We start from the raw sequence: 27,665 nt of genomic DNA, 5'->3' as shown, positions 1-27,665 counted from the left end.
TTCTAAAGATAAACTCTGAGGATCATAGATATTACTCTTTCATGTTAATGATAGGCTCCATTTCCTGGCATTTGTTATATTTTTATATAGTTTTATTCACAAAAGCTGCTTACATGTGGTAAAGATAATTGTATATGTGTACCCACAAAATGGGGACCCAAGTCACAAATGTAAACCTAAGTCAGCCTGATCTAACGGTACCCTTCTCATTGTCAAAGACACCTAACATATGCCCATCACAATTCAGCTTTAGCTAGCTGACTTTACCCTTATAAGGCAACTTTTACTTTGCCTTTTAAGGAAATCTCTATTAATAAAATTTGCTCTTGCCCAAAATCCCTCAGAAGAGTGCTCTATGGTTTGTTTTCCCTTGAGTAAAGGACATCAAACTTGTTACAGTTTTAGATTTGTTATTTGACACATATATTTTTTTCTTCTTTTGGCAGTTCTGAATTAAAACACACGCTTTTGAGGGGCACCTGGATGGCGCAGTCGTTAAGCGTCTGCTTCGGCTCTGGGCGTGATTCCAGCGTTCCAGGATGGAGTCCCACATCTGGCTCCTCCGCTGGGAGCCTGCTTCTTCCTCTCCCACTCCCCCTGCTTGTGTTCCCTCTCTCGTTGGCTGTCTCTCTGTCAGATAAATTAAAAAAAAAAAAAAAAAAAAAAAAGCACACTTTTGAAAAAACAGGTCAAAATGTTCCCTTTATAAACTTTATATTACAAAACTTCCAAATGCATAGAGAAGTAGAAAATAGTAAAAGGAGCATATCCATATACTAGAGGTAGAAATCCTCAACATGTTGCTATATTTGCTTTTTCTAGTTGTTATTTTTTTCAATTACAAATATGTAATATAATGCTAAGTATTTTAGTATACATCGCTTAAAAAAGCAAACGTCCCTGCATAATCCCAATGTTATTACCACAATTAACAAAAATAACAATAACTTCCCTTATTATTTCTAATATCCAATCCGTATACCAATTTCCCCAGTTCTTAAATGTCTTCTTGTTTTCTCCAACCAGGATCTGATCCATGACCACATATTGTATTTCATCTTAGGTCAAAGTTTAACCCATGACCTCTGGGGTTTTGGTAGAATCTGGGCTCCAGATATTAATACACACTATTAATCTTATCACGCCCTCTTTTACCCCGGCCTCCCCGCCCCCACGGCGGCTCCAACACACTCCAAATCCGCCAGGAGTCGCGGTGTTTTCATGGGAAATGTAGTCCTGAATGCCCTGGCTCACCGCGCTGCATTCTAGGAACGGATATCCCGGACTTTTCCCTGCGCATGTGCAGTCAACCCCACTTCCCTGCTTCCGCTCTCTCCGGCCGTAGGGGTGCGGCCGGTTTGCCCTCAGGTGAGAGGGGCGGGGGCGGGGGTTCCTGGGCCTCAGCACGCCTGGCGGGGGCGGGGTGGGCTTATGGCCAGAGGAAGGGACCCGGACGTCTCGGGAGCTCCCCGCTCTCCCCAAGGCGGGAGCCCCGCCGCTGATGCCGGAGCCGGGCGAGAATCTAGATTTGGCAAAGGCGGTTGGGGACGGGGCCGAACCCCGCGGGCTCCAGGGGCCCAGATGGGACGAGTGCTTCAGGAAGATGTTCCCTGTGGACTGGAGTGCGGGCGCTGACTGCAGCCGGCCCTGGGAAGATCTCGAGCTGGCGGCGGGAGGGTAGTGCACGTGTAGGATATTGGATATTGACCGTGAACCTGGCATAAAGCGCGCCCTGGCCTTGAGCTTAAAAGCCAGAAAGATCGGGTAATTCCTCCTTTGTCACTTGGGCATAAGTCAGGTTCTCATCTGAAAATAAGGATATTAGTAAAAACTTGGAGGCGTTGTTCAGAAAGAGGTAAGTTGTCATCTATAAAGCATTTAACTAAGTGCTAGTGAGTAAGCACTAATAGGTACAAGGTATAAGCCAACACGTAGTGTTGGCTCCCATCATAATGGAATACACTTTGTTCTTTTTTTATTTAGTATTTAACTTAATCTTTACAGCCACCCTATTTATAGGTATAACCATATAATTTTATTTTTTTTAATTTTATTTTAATTCAATTAATTATCATATAATGTATTGTTAGTTTCAGAGGTGGAGTTTAGTGATTTGTCAACTGCATACCACACCCAGTGCTCATTACATCATGTGCCCCCCCCTTAATGTCCACCGCCCAGTTACCCCATCGCGCCACCCACCTTCCCTCTAACAACCCTGTTTGTTTCCTGTAGTTAAGAGTCTCTAATGGTTTGTCTCCATCTCTGATTTCTTATTTTACTTTTCCCTCCCTTCCCCTGTGATCCTGTTTTGTTTCTTAAATTCTACATATGAGTGAAATCATACGATAATTGTCTTTTTCTGAGTTACTTCGCTTAGCATAATACCCTCTACTTCCATCCATGTCATTGGAAATGGCAAGATTTCATCCTTTTTGATGGTTGAGTTATAGTCCAGTGTGTGTGTGTGTGTGTGTGTGTGTACACACCACATTTGCTTTATCCGTTCATCTGTTGATGGACATCTGGGCTCTTTGCATAGTATTAACCATATAATTTAAAGAAAAGAAAAAAGAAAAGAAAAGGGGGAGAGAGAGAGAGGAAAGAAAGAAAAAGAAAGAAAATGGACTCAAAAGAATGACATTACAGATTGAAGGTCAAAAAGGTGAGGCAGCCAGGATGTAAATACAGCTATACTTTGCTCCCAGGTTCAGCTATTCCTAATATCCTGCCTACCTAAAACCCAGCATTGCAGCCTTCACAGCACTAGTAGAGTGACGTCCCCACCCCCCCATATTCTCAGGACTATGATTGTAGAGTCAACATGAGCCAAATGTCACCCTGTGGCAGGTGTGTCTATTCCAGGGTTTCTGGCATGTCTCCGCAGCGGGGTAAGACTGAGCCTCCTGGCACTTGCTGTGCTGTCTAAGCTGTCTCTGTCTTCTGAAGGCACAGTCTGATATTGCAGTGCAGTGTTGTCTAGGAGATAAGGTGAGCCACATATGTAATTTTAAATGTTCTAGTAGCCACATTAAAAACTAAAACGCGTGGGGTGCCTGGGTGGCTCAGTCGGTTAAGCCTCTGCCTTTGGCTCAGATCATGATCTCAGGGTCCTGTGATCGAGTCCCGCATCAGGCTACCTGCTCAGCGGGGAGCCTGCTTCTCCTCTTCCCCTCCCCTTGCTTGTGCTCTCTCTGTCAAATAAATAAATAAAATCTTTAAAAAAACCCAAAAAACTAAAACATGAGAAGTTAGTTTTAAGAACATGCTGTTTATCTCAATATATACAAAACATTATTCAACATGTGGTAGCCACATTTCAAATGTTAAATAGTGGGATGTGGCTAGTGGCTACAGTAATGGGTGAGCATTCTAATGAATTTTTGAGGCCCTACACCAGCGCTTCCAAACCAGGATGATTTTGCTCTCCAGAAGACTTTCGGAACTGGCTGGAGATGATTTGGGTTGTCACAACAAAGGAGGAGTGCTACTAGTGTCTGGTGGGTAAAGGCCAGAAATGCTAGACATCCTACAATGCACAGGACAGGCCCCACGTGACAAAGAATTATGCAGCCCGAAATGTCAGCATTGCTGAAGTTGAGAAACTTTGCTCTCGAAAGTTTCAACTAAAAGGAATTTGTTTCCTAGGCCTAAGTCTCAACGTCTGGAACAAAGTAGCTCTTGTGTGGGAGACAGGAGAGGAGCCCTGGGTACAGGAGTCCCACCGGGAAGAAGAGCTCATCCGACAGGAACCACCCTCACCAGAGCCTCAGAACATGCGGAAGAACCCAGAAAAGAGTGGGTCCTAATTTGCTCCGCCAGAAGCAGTTCTTAATTACCTTGTCCAGAAAGAGCCGGACTTGGTGATGTCACCTGGACCAGCTTGCAGAAGGTGGTGAGCTGGGATTGAAAGAGATGGGTGACTATCAGGCCATACAGGAAAAGCCACAGCCAGAGCCAAGGAAATTCAGTCTCAGTCCTTCTTAAACAGCTCCCCCATTTTCCTCATTTTTCCCTCTTTCCAGATGCTGAGCCACTCTCACATTGTCTATCACAAGTGGCATCTAGAGCTAGGCGGAGGCTTCCTTTATCCTGAACATACAGAATTGTAAAATGACAGTAATGGAGGGGATTTCTATCTCTGACTTTTTTGAAACTTTAAAAAAAAATGGAGCTTGAGGTGTGTGTCCCCTGGTCACCGAGGACAGAGCTAGGAGCAAAGCACAGTGCAGTTCATTCTATCATACATAAGTCGCTAGAAGTCTCTCATCAAAAGTCTTACCAAAAGAACAAAATGGTTTTAAAATATTTTGGCACTAAGGATCTTTTTTTCCGCAGTTTTCTGTTGATTTTCTAACTCAAAGTATAAATAATAGGATATTAATATTACCCTCTTCTAATTTTTTGTTAGTTAGAGGGGGACATACATTTTAAAAATTAATAGGAAATAAGTTATAGTCACCAGTGAAAAACAGCAGGATTATTTCCACGTGATCATATTAGAGATGTATTACATATTCTGGGAGTGCTGTCTCTATGTGGTGCTTCCTGCCCCTTCTCCAGGGTCAACAGAACATTTTTCCATAGGGAGGCCTTTTCCCCAGCTGGTGCGGTGAGATTTTTAGGCAACTGGTGGAAGCTCACCAGACCTCTCATAATTGCATTCCTCTTTCCTTATCCCCAGCATATCTGTCACAGTTCTCTGTACTCTCCCAACAACAGCAGAAAATGAACACATCTCAGGTGAGTTATTTGTATACACCTTTTTTCATAATGGATTTTATAGGTGGTTGATTAACATAGAAAAGTAGAAATTGAAATGGATCAAAACCATTCAAGGAACGTAGAGAAAAGCAGGTGAGTAGTACAGCACAGTTGGCAGGTGGATAGATGCAGTCCTGTGAAGTTACAGATTTTCCGAAGGGCAGGTGCGGATTTCTTCCTGGCCTTTCTGATAGCCATGGCAGAGAGTCAGACAATATTTGTTTCAGGATTTGCATTGATGAGAATCTTAAACCTTCCTCATGGAATCTACAGTCACGAAAGTCAGGGAGAATGTCTTTGTTGGTCTTCAGGTAGGTGAAGATCTTTCCAGTAACAACCTGGAAATCATTGTAAAATGTTGTTTCCACTTTGTCCTCAGTGGAAGTAAGGGGCGCATTGCCAGAGTAGGGCTTTCGTTAATACAGTTATCCATGTAAATAAAACAGAAGTAGTAGACCTTTTTCTGATCATTCTGAAAGATCCAGAGATAATACTTAGACTAACTGGAGGTCAGCATGAATAGCTGGTACATTCATGTCCTGAAAATAGCTCTGTGTAAATATTTCTCTCAATACCTGTCTTGAACAAGTTGTTCAGCAGAGAGCTTAAAGTTCTGTTCTCTAGCAAATGCTACCACACTTTCCATTCACATTGTAGTCTACTGCATGACACTTTCGTGTCTCTTCTCATATGCCTGTGACCGGCACTCACCAGTGACCTAACTACAGTCAAGTCCAGTGGGTCTTGCCTTGTCCTTACCTCACAGACCTGTCTGCAGTGCCTGACTCTGCCCCTACTCTGTCCTTCTGGAAGGTCTCCTGTGTTAGTGTCTGTGATGGCCTCTGCTGCCATCCTGCCTGTTTCTTTCATGGAGTCATCTTTCTTTTGCCCTTTCACGTGCCTCATCACAAGTTTCTGTTCCTTCTCACTATTCTTCTAGATGGTCCTCTTGACTCATTTCATCCCCACTCTGATTTCAACAGTGATGTTTTTCCTAGTTCCCACAAGTGTGGCTCTGCAGCCCACTGGGACCAATAGCACTTTTTAAAAAATTTTTGTTTATTTTTTTTGTTTTGTTTTGTTTTGTTTTTTGAAAGAGCATGCAAGCAGGGGGAGAAGTAGAGTGAGAGGGAGAGAGAATCCCAAGCAGACTCCCAGCTGAGTGTGGGACCCTACATGGGGCTTGATCTCATGACCCTGAGATCATGACCAGAGCTGAAATCAAGAGTTAGACACTTAACCAACTAAGCCACCCAGATGCCCCACCAACAGCACTTTTTATGATGATGAAAACAATCGTATCTGCATTGTCCCAAACGATGGCCACTACCCATGTATGCCTGTTGAGCACTTGAAATGCAGCTAGTGTGACTGAGGAACCGAATTGTTAATTTGTTTTAAATAGTTACACGTGGCTAGTAGCTGTCGTGTTGGACATAGTTGACTCAACATCTCTGTGTAGGTATCTAAAAGGCATCTCCCGCTCAACTGACTCAAAGTAAAAGTTAACATTTACAGTCCTTCCCAAACTAATTTCCCTCATCTTTCCCTATTAGCTGATACGTCCCCAGTCAGCCAGACACCCAAGCCACAAAAGTGCAGTACATCCTGGCTTCTCTTGTCCTCACTGTCTCAACTCCTGGCACATCTGGTGTGTAACCATGTCTTCCTGCTTTTCCTGTTTGTCAAAGATAACAGCAATTTTATATGGTCAAACCTAATGTATTTTAAATGCATTCCTCTACTTTATTCCTCCTACTGCTATCTCATGGTCTCGCACCTGAACTGCTGGAATAGCTTCTTTACTAACCTGCCCACTTCTTTCTTCACCTACTGAAGCACATATTCCACGTGGGTAGTTCATATAAATGTTAGTGAGGTAATGTCTCGTCCATGTGTAAATCACCTCAGTGACTTGGCACCCCACACCATAAAATGCCCAGTTCCTCAGAATAACATTCAGGCTTTGCAGACATTACCCCTTCCGCCGTCTTTTTTTTTTTTTAACTTTATTGGTGCTCTCACGTTTTTGACAACTGTTTATTGAGCAGCCAAGATGTTCCAAGGAAGTGACATGCGCTTTACTTAAAGTTTAAACAATACAGATGGTTTTCCTTCCAAATATTGTTCACAATCTAGTCGGGAATGCGACATTAAAAAATTGACTATGTAACTTTATTGTACAGCAAACCAAACTTCATTTAGTTTTTTAAACACATCCTCCTATTCCTGACTACATCGTATCATCTTCTCATTGTCTTCTCTGGATTGACCTTTAGAACCGCGTCCTCATTCCGTTCACCTGAGGCTATGAACTGAATGATGCCCCCCCCAATTCATATGTTGAATCCCTAACCCCCAGTGTGACTGTATTTAGAAATAGAGCTTTTAGGTGGGAATGAAGTTAAGTCATGAAGGTAGGATAGTAATCTAATAGGGTTAATGGTCTTTTAAGAAAAGGAAGAGAGAGAGAGAGAGAGACAGAGATCTGTCTCTGTTTCTCCATACACAGGCACCAGGCAAAGGGCATGTGAGGACACAGCAAGAAGTGGCCATCTGTAAGCCAGGAAGAGAATATCACCAGAACCCACCCATGCTGATACTCTCCTCTTGGACTTCTGGCCTCTAGAACCGTGAGGAAAGAAATGTCTGCTATTTAAGCCACCCAGTCTATGGTATTTTGTTACAGGAGCCTGTACAGCTAAAACACCTGGCTCTTTTCTTTCTTTTTCTTTGTTTTCATTTATTTTTAATTGTGGTAAAATCCACATAACATAAAATTTATCATAGCCATTTTTTAACTGTACAGATCAGTAATGTTAAGTACATTCATATTGCTATGCACCCAATCTCCAGAATTCTTCATCTTGCAGAACTAGAGCTCTATACCCATGAAACAACCACTCTCCATTCCTCCTGCCAGTCAGTCTCTGGCAACCACTATTCTACTTTCTGTCTGTTAATTTCCCTACTAGTATATGTGGAATCATATGGTATTTGTCTTTTTGTGACTGGCTTATTTCACTTAATATAAAGTCCTCAAACTTCATGCATGTTTTAGCATGTATCAGAATTTCCTTCGTAGGCTGAATAATACGGCATTGTGTGTATATACTACGTTTTATTTGTCCCTTCATCAGGTGATAGACACTTCAGTTGCTTCCACCTTTTGGTTATGGCAAATAATGCTGCTATGAACATAGGTATGCAGATACCTCTTCGAGACACTGCCAGTCTAATGGATATATATACCCGCAAGTGGAATTGCTGGATCATGTGGTACTTCTATGTTTAATTTTTTGAGGAGCCACTATTCCATTCCACAATAGCTGCACCATTTTACATTCCCACCAGCAGTGCACAGGGATTCCAGTCACTCCATATCTTCACCAGCACTTGCTCTTGTATTGGTAGTGACCGTTCTAATGGATGTGAGGTCTGGCTCTTTACTTTTGACCTGTCACGGGTCAGCTTTGGTTTCCTCATGCAGGAAACAATACGATTTTCTTGTCCTCAGCTTCTCTGGTTGAGATTGCTCATCAAACTGTTTTTGAATAAAAGAGTATTCCCTCTTTATATGGAACTGGGCCACTGAAAGAATTTGGATTTCTATCTTTCTCGGAAAAACATCTCATTTCTCACAAGGCAGAGCCCAAGCGGTTACTATCTTTTGTCCTAGAAACCTATGCATACTTGTTCTACGCATGACAAAAAGGCCTGTTCTTCTGAATGAAGGACTCTCCAAGAAGTTTTCCTGAAGCCCTTGTCTTGTGTTTTCTCTAGAATGTTGTCAATTAGCCCCCTCCTCTTTAAGACCGGATCATTTCCAGACTGTATGCTTTTAAGAAGGACTAAATTCTTGTGGGCAAGCACAATCCGCTTGGGGAAGATAATATATAGGAGGTGCTGGGAATAATGCGGAGATTTCTTCCTCATACGTGGTAAACAAGTTCTAATTAAAGGCATTAGCTGATTCATCGATCTTTTGAGCTGTATTGGCATCAGGGTTTGTAATTTGTCACAGAAAGGACAGATTGATGTCGTAGGCTTAGTTGGTCAAAGGTGGCTAGTTGAAAAGGATCGTGTCAGTCCTGAAGAATGGGTGGGATTTTAATTGGGGCAGAGTAGAGGGAGGTTACTGCATTTTGAGGGAACAACATGAAGGCCTAAACAAAGCATCCAAGGTCCAGTAAGAATCTTTGCATATTACATTTTGGAATTCCTCCTAGGGAATAATAAGAGATAGAGATTGAGATAAATGTTGGAACTAGACTAGGTGTATTATTAGTTTGCTAGGGCTTTCATAATAAAGTACCACAGACTGGGTGACTTACACAACAAATTTATTTTCTCACAGTGTGAAGGCTGAAAGTCCCAAATCAGGGAATGGACAGGGTTGGTTCCTTCTGAGGGCTGTGAGGGAAGAATCTGTTCCAGGCCTCTTTTCTTTGCTTATGGAGGGCTTTTTCCCTGTGTCTTCACCCCATCTTCCCCCTGTACAAATTGGGTTAGGGCCCACCCTAACAACCTCAATATATGCATTTTGTGTCAGACAAAAAGCATATAACACTAGAAGTCCTTAGATGCCATCTTTACGGGTTTGGTTTCATCTGAGTTCTGACATAGAACGTGGGGAAGAAATTCATGCAATAAAATCAGTTTTCCTTTTAATTTGGAAGTACGAACAGAATGTGAAAGGGGTGAAGTAAGACAAGACGACTCTGGAGTTTTTCTTGGCACAGGGCAGAACGATGACGATCCCTGTTCCAGAAGTGTGTGAAAGCTGAGACTGTGCACAATTTAGTGTATTTCTAAGTCATTTGTGTGTGTGCGTGTGTGTGTGTGTGTGCGTAGTTGTTAATCAGCCTTCCTCCTTTTCGCTAATTTTAACGGCTCTTTAATTATTAAAGAATTAACCCTTTTTCTGACGTGTGACCTATATTTCCATGTTTTGTCATTTGTCTTTGGACACAGTTTGTCTGCCAGACGAGGTTCTTTCATTTTTACTAGTGACATTTTGGGAAATTTTTAACTTACGGAAAGATACAAAGGGATAATGTAAAAGACATGTTCCTGCCTTTCTAAATTATTAAGTATAAAATTTTGTTAATTTTTCTCTTGTATGCACTCTTTCTTTTTTCCTTTTTATTTATTTCTTTAACTGAGGTACAGTTTTAATACTAGTGAAATGCATTCTTAAGTATGAACTGGGTGGATTTTTACATGTATATACACATACGTACAGACGTAATTTACCACTCAGATTAAGATGAAGAACACTTCCATCACTCCTAGAGTTTCCCTCCTTCCGATTTCTAGGTAGTAACTACTGCTCTGCTCTGCAGAGACAACTACTATTCTAATATCACATGTCAAAAAAAAAATAGGATAACTTCATTTTTGAACATCATGTAAACGGAATCATATAATCTGTACTCTTACAAGAAAGGGGAGGTCTGGCTTGTCTCTCTGTATATAACATTGAGATCATCAGTCTTGCTGTGTTTCACTACTTCCTTTGTATTGCTATGCAGAATTTCATTATATGACTGTATGGTGATTTATTTGTTTGCTCTCATGTGCTGGTGAGTTTTTTCACTTGTATTTTCCCATTTGGGGACTGTTATGAATAAAGCTGCTGTGAACATTCCTTTGTGTCTGTTGGTCTATCTTCACTTCCCTTGGTTATACCTAGAAATAGAACGGCTGATCCATAGACTAAGCATCTGTTCAGCTTTATCATATACCACAATTAGCTTTCTAAAGTGGTCGAACCAATTTATGCTGCCAGTGTTCGGGCTGTACCAAGTTCTCACCAACACTTGCTACAGTCAGGCTTTTTGATCTAAGTCACCCTGGTGGGTGTATAGTGGTCTCTCATTGAAATTAATAATCAGCTTTTCTGTAATAAATACTAACTTCAGTACCATTATTTGTGTTTTGACCATGTAGATATTCTTTTATGTAAAGTAGTTCTCTTAGTTAGAATCCTTGCTTTTATATTATTGATTAGTCAATTTTTTCTGTATTATCAATACAATTCATTTGTCAGATGTGTATGTTGCAACTGTTTTTGGATTCTGTGGCTTGGCTTTTTTTTTTTGAGTAATGTCTTTTGGTAAACCAAGTTCTTAAATTTCATAAAGGTCAGTATCAATGTTTTCTTTAAAGATAGTTCTTTGTGTGTCTCTTTGAAAGATCTTTCTCTTCTCTAAGATCACACAAGTATTCTCCTGTGTTCTTAGCAGATGCTTGATTATTTGAGCTTGATCCACCTAGAATGGTTTCTGTGTATGGTATAAGGTAAGTGTCAAGATTCACATTTCCATGTGGATAGCCAGTTGCACTAGCACTGTTTGTCGAAAAGACCATCCTCTGTCCGCTGAATTAAAACAGGGCCTCTGTTGGCAATCAAGTGACCATATATATATGTAGGTCCATATCTAGACTATGTATTCTCTTCCTTTGATCCAATTATTTTTTTCCTAGTACTTCAATGTCATAATTACTGTTGCATTACACTAAGTCATGAAATACGGTAGTGTAAAGTCTTTAAAGTTTTACTTCTTCAAAAAATTTATTGGCTAATTTATAGTCCTTTGTGTTTTCATAGAAATTTCATCGGTTTCCACAGAAATTCTAGTTGTGTAGTTTTTCAAAGTAGAGGTGAAGTCTTTGACATGTTTCATTAGATTTATTCCTATGTGTTTGATTAATTTTGTTTTAGTATTTTTTTAAGGTTTTATTTATTGAGAGTGTGCACATGTGCTGAGCCCAGAGCCTGACATGGGTCTCAGTCTCATGACCCTGAGATCATGACCTGAGCCTAAATCAAGACTTGGATGCTCAACCAACTGAGCTACCCAGGCCTCCCTGTTTTGACCCTATTATAAATAATATTGTTTTTTATGTTTCATTTTCTAATTTATCGTTGGTTTATTAAAAAACTGGATTTTTTAATACTGATCTTTTACCAAGCCATTTTGTTAAGTTCACTTATTCTAGTAATTTATTTGTAGATTCTTTGGTTTTTTTTTTTTTTTCCAAAGATTGATTGATTGATTTTAGAGAAAGAAAGAGAGAGCATGAGCAGGAAGGGCGGAGGGAGAGAGAGAATCTCAAGCAGACTCCATGCTGAGCCTGACTTGGGGCTTGATCTCACAACCATGAGATCACAACCTGAGCCAAAACTAAGGGTCGGACGCCACCCAAGTTCCCCTGTAGATTCTTGGATTTTAAATATGCACAATCATGTCTTTTGCAAGTAAAGACATTTTTACTTATTCCTTTCCAATCTTTATGTCTTTAATTTCTTTTTAAGCCTTATTCTTGTCTTTCTAGTACAAGGTTGAATACAAGTGATGATAATAGAAATCCTTTTCTTATACATCACCTGAAGGAGAAAGTACTCAATATTTCACCATTGAGTCTGGATTTAACTAGGATTTTTATACACACTGTTTCTTAGAATAAGGAGGTTTTGTTTTTGGTTTCCTCTGAATTTTTAATTGTACATGGATGTTATACTTTGTGAAGTGCTTTTTCTACATCTAGTGAGATAATAATATAATTTTCTTCCTTAATTCTGTTAAAGGGGTGAATTATATTGACTGATTTATCAATGTTTAACTAATTCCCACCTGGTCATAAATACTATCATTTAATATGTCTCTGGATTCAATTTGTTAAATTTCAGTTAATATTTTTGAATGTGCATTAGTGGAGAGATAATTGGCCCAAACTTTTCCTTTCATGTAATGTCTCGGTCAGGTTTTGGCATCAATATTATGCTCTCATAAAATGAGATGGGAAGTGTGTCCTCATTTTCTGTTCTCTGGAGGTTTAAGATTGTTGTTATTCTTCCTTAAATGTTTGAGAAAATATACCGATAAAGCGGCCTGGCCTTGGGATTTCTTTGTAGCTGGTTTTTAATAATAAATTCAATTTCTTTAATAGATACAAGAAAATCTGAATAATCCTATTTTTAGTGTCCTTTTTTAGTTTTATGAAGATATAATTCACATACCATACAATTCATACATCTAAAGTATACAATTCAGTGTTGTACAGTCATCACAATCAATTTTAGAATATTTTCATCACATAAAAAAAAAACCAAAAACCTCTGTACCATTAGCCATCACCCCCCTAATCCCAACATACCCCACCCCAGCCAAAGGCATCCACTAACTTTGTCACTAGAGAGGTGTCTCGTTTGCACATTTAAAATAAATGAAATTGTACAATATGTGGACTTTGTGACTGTTTCTTTCACTTAGCATAAGGTTTTCAACGTTTCATTGTAAGGATATACAACATTGTGTGTATCCATTCATTGGCTGATGGACATTTGGGTTGTTTCTGTCTTCTGGCTGTTGTGAATAGTGCTGTTAACATTCAAGACATATGTACATGTATACAAGTTATGTTTTTCCTTTCCAATTTTGATGTCTTTCTTTTTCTTTCCTATTTGCTGGGGCTAGAACTTCTAGTATAATAAATGGAATTGGATACAGCAGGCATCTTTATCATATTTTTTTTTATTTTTGGAAGAAAACATCCTGTCTTTTAGCGTTGTGTATGATGTTAGCTATGGGTTTATCATAAGTACTTTTTTCCCCCAGTAAACTCTACTCCCAACATGGGGCTCTTAAACTCACAACCCTGAGATCAAGAGTCGCATGCTAGTGACTGAGCCAGCCAGATGCCCTGCAAGTGCTTTTTATTGTGTTGAGAAAGTTCCCTTTTATCCCTATTTTGTTGAGTGATTTTTTTTTATTATTATGAAAGGGTACTGGATTTTGTCAAATGCTTCTATGTATCAACTGAGATGATCATGTGGTTTTATTTCCTTCATTCTGTTACTGTAGTATGTTACATAGATTGATTTAATTTGGTGAACCACCTTCACATTCCTGGGATAAATCCTACTTGGTCATGGTGTATAATCATTTTAATATACTGCTATTCTGTTTGCTAGTATTTTGTTGAGTTTTGCATCTATATTCATAAAGAATATTGGTCTTTAGTCCTCTTGTGATTTCTTTGGCTTTAGTTCAAAGTAACTCAGAATAAGTTAAGAAGTGTTCCCTTTTCTATTTTTTGGAAGAGTTAGAGAAGGATTTGTATTAATTCTTCTTAAACATTTAGTATAATTCGTCGATGAAGCCATCTGGTCCTAAGCTTTTCTTTATTGGGAGGTTTTTAATTATTCAGTCTCCTTCTATGGATCTGTTCAGATTTTCTGTTTCTTTTTGAGTCAAATTTAATAGTTTGTATGTTTCTAGGAATTTGTCCTTTTCCTCTAGGTTATCTAATTTGTCGGTGTACGGTTGTTAATAGTACCTCTAATAGTCCTTTTTGTTTCTGAAATGTCAGTAGTAATGTCCCCCACTTTCATTTTTTTTTTATTTTAATGGTTTTTTTTTATTATATTCTGTTAGTCACCATACAGTACATCCCTGGTTTCTGATGTAAAGTTCAATGATTCATTAGTTGCATATAACACCCAGTGCACCATGCAATACGTGCCCTCCTTACTACCCATCACCAGTCTATCCCATTCCCCCACCTGCCTCCCCTCTGAAGCCCTCAGCTTGTTTCTCAGAGTCCATAGTCTCCCATGCTTCACTCCCCCTTCTGATTACCCCCCTTTCTTTATCCCTTTCTTCCCTTACTGATCTTCCTAGTTCTTATGTTCCATAGATGAGAGAGATCATATGATGAATGTCTTTCTCTGCTTGACTTATTTCACTTAGCATTATCTCCTCCAGTGCCGTCCATGTTGTAGCAAATGTTGAGAACTCGTTCTTTCTGATAGCTGAGTAATATTCCATTGTATATATGGACCACAACTTCTTAATCCAGTCATCTGTTGAAGGGCATCTCGGTTCCTTCCACAATTTAGCTATTGTGGACAATGCTGCTATGAACATTGGGGTGCACATGGCCTTTCTCTTCACTACGTCTGTATCTTTGGGGTAAATACCCAGTAGTGCAATGGCTGGGTCATAGGGTAGCTCAATTTTTAACTTTTTAAGGGACCTCCACACTGTTTTCCAGAGTGGCTGTACCAACTTGCATTCCCACCAACAATGTAGAAGGGATCCCCTTTCTCCACATCCTCTCCAGCAATTGTTGTTTCTTGCCTTGTCTATTTTTGCCATTCTAACTGGCGTAAGGCGGTATCTTAGTGTAGTTTTGATTTGAGTTTCCCTGATGGCTAATGATTTTGAACATTTTTTCATGTGTCTGTTAGCCATTTGTATGTCATCACTGGAAAAGTGTCTGTTCATATCTTCTGCCCATTTTATGATTTATTTGTTTCTCACGTATTGAGTTTGAGAAGTTCTTTGTAGATCTTGGATACCAGTCTTTTATCTGTAGCATCATTTGCAAATATCTTCTCCCATTCCGTGGGCTGCCTCTTAGTTTTTTTGACTGTTTCCTTGGCTGTGCAGAAGCTTTTAATCTTTTTTTTTTTTTAATGATTTTTTATTATATTATGTTAGTAACCATACAGTACATCCCCGGTTTCTGATATAAAGTTCGATGATTCATTAGTTGCATATAACACCCAGTGCACCATGCAATATGTGCCCTCCTTACTACCCATCACCGGTCTATCCCATTCCCCCACCCCCCGCCCCTCTGAGGCCCTCAGTTTGTTTCTCATAGTCCATAGTCTCTCATGTTTCATTCCCCCTTCTGATCACCCCCCCTTTCTTTATCCCTTTCTTCCACTACTGATCATCCTAGTTCTTATGTTCCATAGATGAGAGAAATCATATGATAGTTGTCTTTCTCTGCTTGACTTATTTCACTTAGCATTATCTCCTCCAGTGCCGTCCATGTTGTAGCAAATGTTGAGAACTCGTTCTTTCTGATAGCTGAGTAATATTCCATCGTATATATGGACCACAACTTCTTAATCCAGTCATCTGTTGAAGGGCATCTCGGCTCCTTCCACGATTTAGCTATTGTGGACATTGCTGCTATGAACATTGGGGTGCATATGGCCCTACTCTTCACTACGTCTGTATCTTTGGGGTAAATACCCAGTAGTGCAATGGCTGGATCATAGGGTAGCTCAATTTTTAACTTTTTAAGGGACCTCCACACTGTTTTCCAGAGTGGCTGTACCAACTTGCATTCCCACCAACAATGTAGGAGGGATCCCCTTTCTCCACATCCTCTCCAACAATTGTTGTTTCTTGCCTTGTCTATTTTTGCCATTCTAACTGGCGTAAGGTGGTATCTCAGTGTGGTTTTGATTTGAATTTCCTTGATGGCTAATGATTTTGAACATTTTTTCATGTGTCTGTTAGCCATTTGTATGTCTTCATTGGAAAAGTGTCTGTTCATATCTTCTGCCCATTTTATGATTTGTTTATTTGTTTCTCGTGTATTGAGTTTGAGAAGTTCTTTGTAGATCTTGGATACCAGTCCTTTATCTGTAGTGTCATTTGCAAATATCTTCTCCCATTCCGTGGGCTGCCTCTTAGTTTTTCTGACTGTTTCCTTGGCTGTGCAGAAAGTTTTAATCTTGATGAAGTCCCATAAATTCATTTTGTCTTTTGTTTCTCTTGCCTTTGGGGATGTATCATGAAAAAGGTTGCTTTGGCCGATGTCGTAGAGGTTGCTGCCTATGTTCTCCTCTAGAATTTTAATGGATTCCTGTCTCACATCGAGGTCTTTCATCCATTTGGAGTTTATTTTTGTGTATGGTGTGAGATAGTGGTCAAGTTTCATTCTTTTGCATGTAGCTGTCCAATTTTCCCAGCACCATTTATTGAAGAGACTGTCTTTTTCCCACCGGATGTTTTTTCCTGCTTTATCAAATATTAGTTGCCCAAAGAGCTGAGGGTCCATTTCTGGGCTCTCTCTTCTGTTCCATTGGTCTATGTGTCTGTTTTTGTGCCAGTACCATGCTGTCTTTGTGATCACAGCTTTGTACAGCTCGAAATCCGGCATTGTGATGCCCCCAGCTTTGTTTTTCCTTTTCAACAGTTCCTTGGAGATTCGGGGCCTTTTCTGTTTCCATACAAATTTAAGGACTGTTTGTTCCAGTTCTTTGAAAAATGTCCTTGGTATTTTGATCGGGATAGCATTGAAAGTGTAGATTGCTCTGGGTAGCATGGACATTTTAACTATGTTAATTCTTCCGATCCATGAGCATGGAATATCTTTCCATCTTTTTATGTCTTCCTCAATGTCTTTCAAGAGTGATTTATAGTTTCTAGAATATAGGTCCTTTACGTCTCTGGTTAAGTTAATTCCAAGGTAACGTATGGTTTTTGGTGCTATTGTAAATGGGATGGATTCCCTAATTTCTCTTTCTTCGGTCTCATTATTCGTGTATAGAAATGCAACTGATTTCTGAGCATTTATTTTGTATCCTGCCACGTTACTGAATTGCTCTATACTTCTAATAGTTTGGGAGTGGCTTCTTTTGGGTTTTCCATATAGAGTATCATGTCATCTGCAAAGAGAGACATTTTGACTTCTTCTTTGCCAATTTGAATACCTTTGATCCCTTTTTGTCGTCTGATTGCTGTTGCAAGGACTTCTAGTACTATGTTGAATAATAATGGCGAGAGTGGGCATCCTTGTCGAGTTCCTGATCTTAAGGGAAAGGCTTCCAGCTTTTCCCCATTGAGAATAATATTTGCAGTAGGCTTTTCATAGATGGCTTTTATGAGATTGAGAAATGTACCTTCTATTCCTACACTCTGAAGGGTTTTAATCAGGAAAGGATGCTGTATTTTGTCAAATGCTTTTTTGGCATCGATTGAGAGGATCATATGGTTCCTGAGTCTTTTCTTGTTGATATGATGTATCACGCTGATTGATTTGCCAATATTGAACCACGCTTGCATCCCAGGTATGAATCCCACTTGATTGTGATGGATAATCCTTTTAATGTAGTGTTGGATTCTATTAGCAAGTATCTTGTTGAGGATTTTGGCGTCCATATTCATTAGGGAAATCGGTCTGTAATTCTTTTTGAGGGGGTCTTTGCCTGGTTTGGGGATCAAGGTAATATTGGCCTCATAGAATGAGTTTGGTAGCTTTCCTTCTGTTTCTATTTTTTGAAATAGCTTTAGGAGAATAGGTATTATTTCTTCTTTGAAAGTTTGGTAGAATTCCCCAGGAAAACCGTCCGGGCCTGGAGTTTTGTTATTTGGAAGGTTGTTTATCACTGACTCAATTTCTTCATAATTAATTGGCCTGTTTAAGAAATCAATTTCTTCCGGTTTCAATCTTGGTAGTTTATAGGTTTCCAGGAAGGATTCCATCTCTTCCAGATTGCTTAGTTTATTGGCATATAGCTGTTGATAAAAATTTCTAATAATCCTTCCAATTTCAATGGTGCTCGTCGTGACCTCTCCTTTTTCATTCATAATTTTAATAATCTGGGTCCTTTCTTTTTTCTTTTGGATAAGTCTTGCCAGTGGTCTGTCAATTTTATTGATTCTCTCAAAGAACCAGCTTCTAGTCCTGTTGATCTGCTCTACTGTACTTCTGGTTTCTGCTTGATTGATTTCAGCTCTAATTTTGGTCAACTGCTTCCTCGTGCGTGGATTAGGCCTGTCCCTCTGTTGCTGTTCCAGCTTCTTGAGGTGAGAATATAAAAACTGCATTTTAGATTTTTCTATTCTTTTGAGTGTGGCTTGGATGGCTATGTATTTCCCCCTTAGGACTGCCTTTGCAGTATCCCATAGGTTTTGGACTGTTGTATTTTCATTCTCATTGGTCTCCATAAATTGTTTAATTTGATTTTTGATTTCCTGGTTTATCGAGTCATTCCTGAGCAGGATGGTTCTTAGTCTCCGAGTGTTTGAGTTTCTTCCAAATTTTTCCTTGTGGTTGAGTTCCAATTTCAGAGCGTTGTGGTCTGAGAATATGCAGGGGATAATTTCAATCTTTTGGTATCGGTTGAGACCTGTTTTGTGTCCCAGAACATGGTCTATTCTTGAGAATGTTCCATGGGCATTAGAATAGAATGAGTATTCTTTGGTTCTGGGGTGTAGTGTTCTATATATATCTATGAGGTCCAACTTGTCGAGTATGGCATTCAAAGCCTTTGATTCTTTGCTTAGTTTTTTCCAGGGTGTTCTGTCTATTTCTGATAGTGGAGTGTTGAGGTCCCCTACTATTAATGTATTTTCATTTATATGTCTCTTTATTCTGGATAAGAGTTGGCTTGTGTATCTTGCTGCTCCCCTGTTGGGGGCATATATATTTATAATTGTCATATCCACTTGTTGAATACTTCCCTTAAGAATAATATAGTGCCCTTCTGCGTCTCTAACTATAGTCTGTAGTTTAAAATCCAATTTATCTGATATGAGAATTGCTACCCCAGCTTTCTTTTGAGGACCATTTGTGTGAAAGATGGTACTCCATCCCCTTACTCTCAGTCTGAATGCATCTTTGGGTTTGAAATGAGTCTCTTGTAGACAGCAAATGGATGGGTCATTTCTTTTTATCCAATCTGCAACCCTGTGGCGTTTATGGGATGGTTCAAACCATTTACATTAAGACTGATTACCAATAGATATGATTTTAATGTTGCCATGTTGCCAGTAAAGTCTTTTTTTGTATTGGCTGTGACTTTCTGTTCTGTATCACTCTTGGGGCCTTTTTACTTTTATAGAACCCCCCGTAATATCTCCTGTAGGGCTGGTTTCATAGTTACAAAATTGGTTAGTGACTGGCGATTCTGAAATGTCTTTATTTCTCCATCAATTCTGAATGACAGTCTTGCTGGATAAAGGATCCTTGGCTGCATGTTTTTCTCTGAAAGAGCTTTAAATATGCTCCCCCAACCCTTTCTCTCATTCCAGGTCTGTGTAGACAGGTCTGACGTAATTCTGATGCTTTTGCCTTGGTACGTGAGAAATTTCTTTGCCCTGGCCGCTTTCAATACTGTATCCTTGCATCTAATATTTGCGAAATGCACTATGACGTGACGTGGCGTAGGTTTGTCGTGGTTGAGCTTGGGAGGGGTCCTCTCTGCCTCTTGGACACGAATGTTTGTTTCCCTTGCTAGATTAGGGAAGTTTTCAGCTACAATTTGTTCAAATATCTCTTCTAGACCTCTGTTTTTCTCCACCCCCTCGGGGATGCCGATGATTCTAACATTGGATCGTTTCATTGAGTCAGTAATCTCCCGTAACCTACATTCGTGGGCGTGGATTTTTTTAAGACCATCTTCTATTTTCATTTTTTCCTCTATTAACCCATCCTCCAATTCACTAACCCGTTCCTCTGCTTCTGCGACCCTGGCCGTCAGAGCCTCTAGTTTTGCCTGCATTTGGCTCATAGAATTTTTAATTTCTGTCAGATTCGCTCTCATTTCTGTCCTTAGGGATTCTACATTCTCAGTAACCTTTTCGTTTATACTTTTTTCAATTCTACTCATCATTTTGACCATCGTTACTCTGAATTCCATTTCTGATAATTTGGTTACATCCATATCCATTATTTCTGTGGCAGAGGCCACAGTCTCACTGTCTTTTCTTTGCTGGGGGGGGGCTTCTCCTTCTTGTCATTCTGATGAAGAGAGGTTGCGGGGTTTCCAGAGCCCAAATTATTGACTGGGTCCCAGGCCGTGCCCCTTGTTTTATAGGGATCTTAGGGATGTGGGCTTCTTCTTTAAAGATTTTATTTATTTATGTGGCAGCCAACCAGCGAGAGAGGGAACAGAAGCAGGGGAGTGGGAGAGGAAGAAGCAGGCTCCCAGCGGAGGAGCCCGATGAGGGACTCCTTTCCGGAACGCTGGGATCACGCCCTAAGCCAGAGACAGGCGCTCAATGACTGCGCCACCCAGGCGCCCGGGTTGTGGGCTTCTTGATTTTTCAGCCTGCCTTCTGTGTTCTGGGGGAGGGGCCTGCCGCGCCGATACTCAGGCAGCCATGTTTGGGTAGAGTCTCGGCGTCCCCTGCGAGGGGGGATGGGGATGGGCACTCCCTGAGCTGGTATTTCCAGGCTTTTGTTCTCTGGCGGCTTTCCCTGGCGGTTTGCTGTGCCTCTTCTGAGAGTCAGAGCAGCAGCGGCCAAATTTCAGCCTCTGTCACGGAACAGAAGGATTGCAGCCCGTTCTCTACTAATGTTCTGGCCACTTTAACTCTGTTTCTGTTGGTGCTGCTCAACCCTGCAGCGTCCCGGGATGTGCGCCCCACACCCGGCGTCCCAGCCCTCACTTCCAGGGCCAGCGCGTCTCTGTCCTTTGTGTTTCTAATGCCGCCAGCCGCCAGCCGCCCCGCGTGCACTCCCGGATCTCCCGGTCTCAGTCTGGATCCCGTGAGCACACCGGGATTCCGGGGTTCCGCGAGATGCCTGGTGGCGCGCGCACCCGGCTCACAGTCTCAGTCTGCTGTTTTGCGGGTGCCGACCGTGAGCCCCGCCCGCTCTCCCGTGCAAGTGGCTACCGCTTCCCGACACCCGAACGCGGCGGCTCCCTCCCCCTTCCGTTTATCTTCCGATATCTGTGCACAGTTTCATGGCTCCCCGCTTCGTACCTCAATACTCAGCGCTGGAGATGTTCATTTGTAGAGATCCAGATGCGTCTTCCTGCGTCTCAGGCTGGTTCCGTGGCTGTTTAGGCTGTTCTGGTACCTATCCAGCTCGACTCGGAGGACCGGCTGAAAACGGTGTCTCCTACTCCTCCGCCATCTTAACTCCTCTCCCTCATTTCTTATTTTAGTAAATTTGAGTGTTTTTTCTTGCTCTACCTAAAGGTTCACCAATTCTGTTGATTTTTCAAAGAACCAGCTTTGTTTAGTTGATTCTGTTGTTTTTCTGTTCTTTATCTTGTTTTTTGTTTGCTCTAATCTCTATTACTTCTTTCCTTCTGCTAGTTTTGCGTTTAGTTCACACTTCTTTTTTCTAGTTCCATAAGGTGTACAATTAGGTTATCGATTTGAGATCCTTTTAAATGTGCTACAGCTATGAATTTCCCTATGAGCACTGCAAGCTGTATCTCATAAGTTTGGGTGTATGTTGTGTTTTCATTTTCATTTGTGTCAAAGTATTTTGTAATTCCCTTGTTAGTATTCTTTGATGTTTTGGGGGTTTATTTAGAGTGTGTTTTTTCATTTTCCCATATTTTTGAACTTTCCAGTTTCCCTTCTCATTGATTCCTTGTTTCATTTTATTTTGGTCATAGGAGGTACTTTATATAATTTTAACTTTTAAAATGAATTGAGACTTGTTTTGTGGCCTAATGTATAACCTGTCCTGGAGAGTGTTCCATATGTACTTGAGAAGAATGTGTATGCTGTGGGTGTTGGCCTGAGTGTTCTTGTAGATACCTATTTTTGTATCCGTCTTGGTCTAGTTGATATATTATTGTTTAAGTGTGCTTTTCCCATATTGGTCTTCTATTTAGTAGTCCTATCCATTATGAAAGTGGGGCTTTAAAATCTCTGTTATTGTTGAATCGCTTGTCTTTTTAATTCTTTCAGTTTTTGCTTCATGTGTTTGTATTTTAGGTATATGTATGTTTATAATTGTTATATCATCTTCATGTATTGACACTTTTACCATTATAAAATGTCCTTATTCTCTATTTTTGTCTTAAAATCTATTTTCTCTAGTCCTACTATAGGCAGTCCAGGGCTTTGTTGGTTACTGCTTACATAGTATATTTTTCACCAGTCTTACTTTCAAGCTATTGTGTCTTTAAATGGGAGGTGCCTGGGTGGCTCAGTCGGTTAAGTGGCTGCCTTCGGTTCTGGTCATGATCCCAGAGTCCTGGGATCGAGCCCCATATGGGGCTCCCTGCTCAATGGGGAGTCTGCTTTTCCCTTTCCCTCTGCCCCTCCCCCTGCTTGTGTTCTCTCACTTGCTGTTTCTCTCAAATAAATAAAATCTTTAAAAAAAATGTAAAGTGTGCCTAGCAGACAGGATGCAATTGAATAATGTTTTTTTAATCCATTCTGCCAGTCTTTGCCTTCTAATTTAAGTTTTTAGCCACTAACATTTAATGTGGTTACTGATGAGTAGCAGGTATGTCTTCCATTTAGACATTTCTTTTCAGTATGCAATAAGTCCTTTTTGTTTTTCAACTTCACTATTACTTCTTTTCTTTTGAATTAATATTTCCTAGTATACCATTTTAATTACCTTGTGCCTTTACCGCATTTTTTCTATTAGTGGTTACCTTGTTGATTACTTTTAACATCTTAACTGTGACGGTCTTGTTCAGATGAATATCAACTTAATTTCAAAAATATTCTAAAACTTTCCTCCTCTATAGTTCCATCCCCTTCTGCTTTGTGCTGTTATTATCTAAGTTACCTTTTTATACATTGTGTGAGATCTCTAATTACTGGTTTATGCAGTTTTCTTGAAATCATATAGGAGAAAAATAAATACAAAAAAAAATACACTTGCAGTGCCTTTTGTATATTCACCTGTGTAGTAACTTTTACCTACATCGTTTTCTTTATTCTTGTGGATTTGAGTTATTATCTAATGTATTCTCATTACAACCTGAATGACTTCTCTGTTAATATTTCTTATATGGTAGGTGTACTATTGGCAGACTTTCCCAGTCCTTGTTTATTTGGGAATGTCATAATTTCTTCTTCACTGTTGCTGAATTTTGAAGTCTTGATTGATAGGCCTTCCTTTCAGCATTGTAAATATGTCATACCCCTGCCTTCTGATCTCCCTGGTTCCTGATGACAAATCAACTGCTGACTTTATTTTGGAGCCTTTAGAAGTGATAAGACACTTCCCTTTTGCTGCTTTCAAGATTCACTGTTTTTCTGCCCCTTCTGTTCTCTCCCCCTCCTATTCCTCTCATGTGGATGTTGCTATATTTGGATGTTTGCTTGTGTCCCACAGGTCACTGAGGCTTTTTGTTCATTTTCCCTATTTTTACTTTCTGTCCTCAGATTGTATCATCTCATTAGGTCTATATTCAAAATTGGCCGATTCTCCTACATGTTCAGATCTGCTATTGAGACCTCTAGGGAATTTACAATTATTGTACTTTAATATTTCAAGTTTTCAAATTCCATAATTTCAGAATTTCAGTTTGCTCTTTCATCAACTATATATTATTTTTGTCTATTTATATTCTTTATTTACATTGCACGTTCTCATTTATTTTAGTTCTTTAGATATGGTGTTCTTTAGTTATTTGTATATATTTAAAACAGTTTTTTGAAAGTCTTTGTCTAGGGGCGCCTGGGTGGCTCAGTTCGTTAAGCATCTGCCTTCAGCTCAGGTCATGATCCTAGGGTCCTGCAATAGAGCCTGGTGTCAGGCTCCCTGCTCAGTGAGGAGTCTCTTCTCCCTCTCTCTCTGTGCCCCCTCCACTCGTGCTCTCTCTCTCAAATAAATAAATAAAATCTTTTTAAAAAGTATTTATCTAGTAATTCCAATGTTTGGACTTCCTCAGAGACAGTTTCTACACTCTTTCATATATAGTTTTGAAACTTTTTCATTTATTTGTATGTCTTAAATTTTTGTTGAAAACTAGACATTTAAAATATAATGTGTTAATTTATCATCAGAATACCACTCCACCACAGCTGTCATTTGTTTAGTGACTCTGTTGAATGGATTCTGTACAACCTATATTCTTTGTTGTGTGGACATCCCCACACCATTGGTTAAATAGTCAGCTAATAGTTGGACAATGATTTCCGTAAGTGCTTGTAACCAGTAAGGCTCCAATCTTTGCTAAGATGCTCCATGTATAGGTTGGGGCATGCCTTCAACAGTTAGCTTGGCATTTTACTATCTTGAGTTCACCTTCGCTTTTCTTTCACAGAGCCCCAAGGTTAATGAGAGGCAAGTTTAGTACCTTCTCAGATTTTTCCTGAATAAGCACATAGCCCAGGGCATGTGTGCCACCTTCTAGATTCCCAGAGAGATGTCTGAGCTTTGCAAAGCCCTTTCTGTATATATCTTGCTCCAACTTCTCCTAAGCTTTTTAATTAGACTGTTGTTTCCTTTAACTGTTACAAACTGCCTGAGGCAGCCATGATGGTAAAGAATATCCCATGGGGTTTTTTCTTTCTTAACTAATGTCATGCCCCCAGAGAAAATTCTATTTGCAGTAGGTGAGCTTTGACTTATGAATGGGATGTTCAGGGAGCTACCAAACCAGTGAAATAATGACAGTTCTCTGGGGCTTATCTTCCAATTTAACCTCAGTTTTAGGCACTAAGAACTTGCATGTCACCATTTAGATATTTTATTACCTAGGAGAGACAGGGCAGATGGGTCCGGGTAGCATTTGGTAGGGTCTGCTACTGCTGTCCCCTTACTGCAAGGGGGTACCACCAGTGGCCTCAAGTTATTTGTTTTATTGAGCTTTGCCTAAATAAGTGATATAGATCTGAGTGGATTTAGCAGTGACTTTTCTTCCCCTAGACTAGCCGGTACCACATGGCACAGGAAGGGACTTCCCCGAAATTCTCCCCAGTCCTTTCTGTGCACAGACTGGGTTCTTAGAGAAAATGTCACAAAAGGGTAGAAATCACACTATGTCTGTGACACACACCTCCTTCTCAGGGACTTCACACTCTAACATTTGTGCACATGTGGCCTTTATCAGGTTGTTAAAATTTTTCTAGCTTTATCTTTCTATCATCTTATATGAAGTTTGGTAGCATGTGGTCCAGTAAGCAAACAAATGGGTCCTGATTCTCCCTACAGATGCCTCTCTTTGTCCTGATTTCAAACTGCTTATTTGTTAAGCAATTTCATTTCTCTGATGAATAAAAGAAAAAAGAGGACCTTAATTTTCAATCTGCCTAGCTTTGTTCTTGTTGTAAGGATGTTAGTATTGCTCTTTTCAGCTTTCCACGTCTCTGAGCTAAAATCCCAAAGCCACACTGTATGTTTGTAATCTTTTCTAATTTGGTGAGACAGACTTACTGTCTTTATTTTTAATATGCAAACTGCACTAGAAAATAATTGGTTATGATTATGTTATCCTATATGTTTCAGTTACTCAAATTGGTTATTTATGTCTTCTAAACCTTCTATATCAGTGGTCAGCAAACCTCATCTGTAAATGTCAGGTGGTAGGCTTTGTGGGAGATACGGTCTCTTTGGAAATACTGAACTCTACGGTTGTGCTGCAGCAGCAATAGGTAATCCATACACAGATGAACGGGACTGTGTTCCAACGAGACCTTACTTACAAAACAAAACAAACAAACAAAAAAACCCAGCAAGCCGGATTTCCCCCTTGGCTGTTGCTGACCACTTTCTAAATCTCTATTGGTTTTTCAGTCCGCTTGCCCTGTGAGTTGAGAGTTGTGTTAAAATTACTTATACTTTTATAAAACTACTTATAATTATGGATCCATCTGTCTCATTTTCTATCAACTTTTGTTACACATAATTGATTCTCACTATTTGCAATGGTTATTGTCTCTAACATCAACATGAACGTTAAATTAGCAAATACTGAGTCATTGCTCCTAGGGGAAATACAGTGTTAAGTTCCTTTGAGTTTCTAGTCAAAACATTTTGGTCAGCCATTCAGCATATCACCTTGTATTATGTGTGTTTCTGTTTAAAAGTACCTTATTTAATATATTGTTTCATGAACAAGAACTGATGGCCAAGAGCACCATAATTAATGCTGAAACAAAGTTTATCTAACACAGTTGGTCTCCCTAAGACATATCACAGCCTTGCACTCAGGAACACTAGACAGCATTTCTGCATTACACAGGTGGGGGAACACAAGAAAAATCACAAAAATGCAAAGAGTGTGCTAAATAGTCTGCAAAAAGAGCATTTTGCAAAGCATTATCTTGTTCCACTCCAGCTAGGAAAATGTGGTGGACACTCAAATCTTTTATCTTTCTGGAAGTGTCCATAAATACTGCAAAATCATGAGTATTGAGGTTTGAAGTATATTTTAGTGAGGTGAATTTGCAGATACAGGATCTGTGAATAATGAAAATTGACTGTATTTGGAAGGTAAGTTTTCAAAGGCATACCACCTTATGTTTTTTATATTTTCTGTTAAAAGGATCATAAGTAGTTAATATATTTTATCATATTTTCTTACCTTTATTGTTTTTTATGGCTCATAATTATGTATATTTTTTCTTCCTGTTATTTTCAATCTACATATATTCCTTTCTGTTAATTGTGTTTTCTTTGTTGCTTTTATGCTGTTAGTCTTTCTTTTAATTGATTGGTTAGTCCAAAAGTTGGCAAAATTTGTCTGCAATGGATCAGATAGTAAATGTTTTCAATTTTGATTGTCATAAGGTCTCTGATAGAATTAGTAGGCTCTGCTGTTATAGCACAAAAGCTACCATGAACTGGGGCGCTTGGGTGGCTCAGTCGTTATGCGTCTGCCTTCGGCTCAGGGCGTGATCCCGGCGTTCTGGGATCGAGCCCCACATCAGGCTTCTCCACTGGGAGCCTGCTTCTTCCTCTCCCACTCCCCCTGCTTGTGTTCCCTCTCTCGCTGGCTGTCTCTCTCTGTCAAATAAATAAATAAAATCTTTAAAAAAAAAAAAAAAGCTACCATGAACAATACAGAATGATTGGGTATGTGTGGTTATGTTGCAGGAAAACTTTATTTATTAAAAAAGTGGTAAGCTAGATTTGGTAGGTAATAATTTGCTGACCCCTACCCTAGAATATGCTCAGGGTAGTATATTGGGGTGTTTGATAAAAATTGTAGGAAATTTATCATTTTTGCTTAAAAATTTTTTTTAAAACAAAGTTTAATATACTTAAAATATGTGCATAGAACTCATAAATACATAAAAATTAAGTTAGAAATATTTTTACTCATTGAATGCTTCCACATTATAAGTTAAAGTTAGATTCAAAATACGCATCTTTTGTATTCATTTGTTTTTAAATTCTTTACAGTAAACATAAGAATTGTTTTTAGGGGT

General features: G+C 39.7%; 1 protein-coding gene across 1 annotated transcript in view; it reads left to right on the top strand.

Annotated features, from left to right (window-relative positions):
• Positions 1-1,306: 1,306 nt before the first annotated feature.
• The window catches only part of ZNF510 (zinc finger protein 510), a 34,172-nt gene continuing 7,813 nt past the window's right edge, over positions 1,307-27,665 (top strand). Inside the window, exons 1-3 of the mRNA XM_087858829.1 lie at positions 1,307-1,368; positions 3,649-3,798; positions 4,685-4,743. Of these exons, the coding sequence (XP_087714955.1) occupies positions 3,777-3,798; positions 4,685-4,743 (81 nt within the window). The 5' untranslated portion in view covers positions 1,307-1,368; positions 3,649-3,776. The remainder of the gene's footprint in view (positions 1,369-3,648; positions 3,799-4,684; positions 4,744-27,665) is intronic.

Source organism: Ursus americanus, chromosome 34 (genome assembly GCF_024610735.1).
Source record: "Ursus americanus isolate L20-20 chromosome 34, mUrsAme1.1.p, whole genome shotgun sequence".
In the NCBI taxonomy this organism is placed as follows: domain Eukaryota; kingdom Metazoa; phylum Chordata; class Mammalia; order Carnivora; family Ursidae; genus Ursus; species Ursus americanus.
Note: the sequence above shows the minus strand (reverse complement) of the source record. Positions and strands in the feature narration are given on the sequence as shown.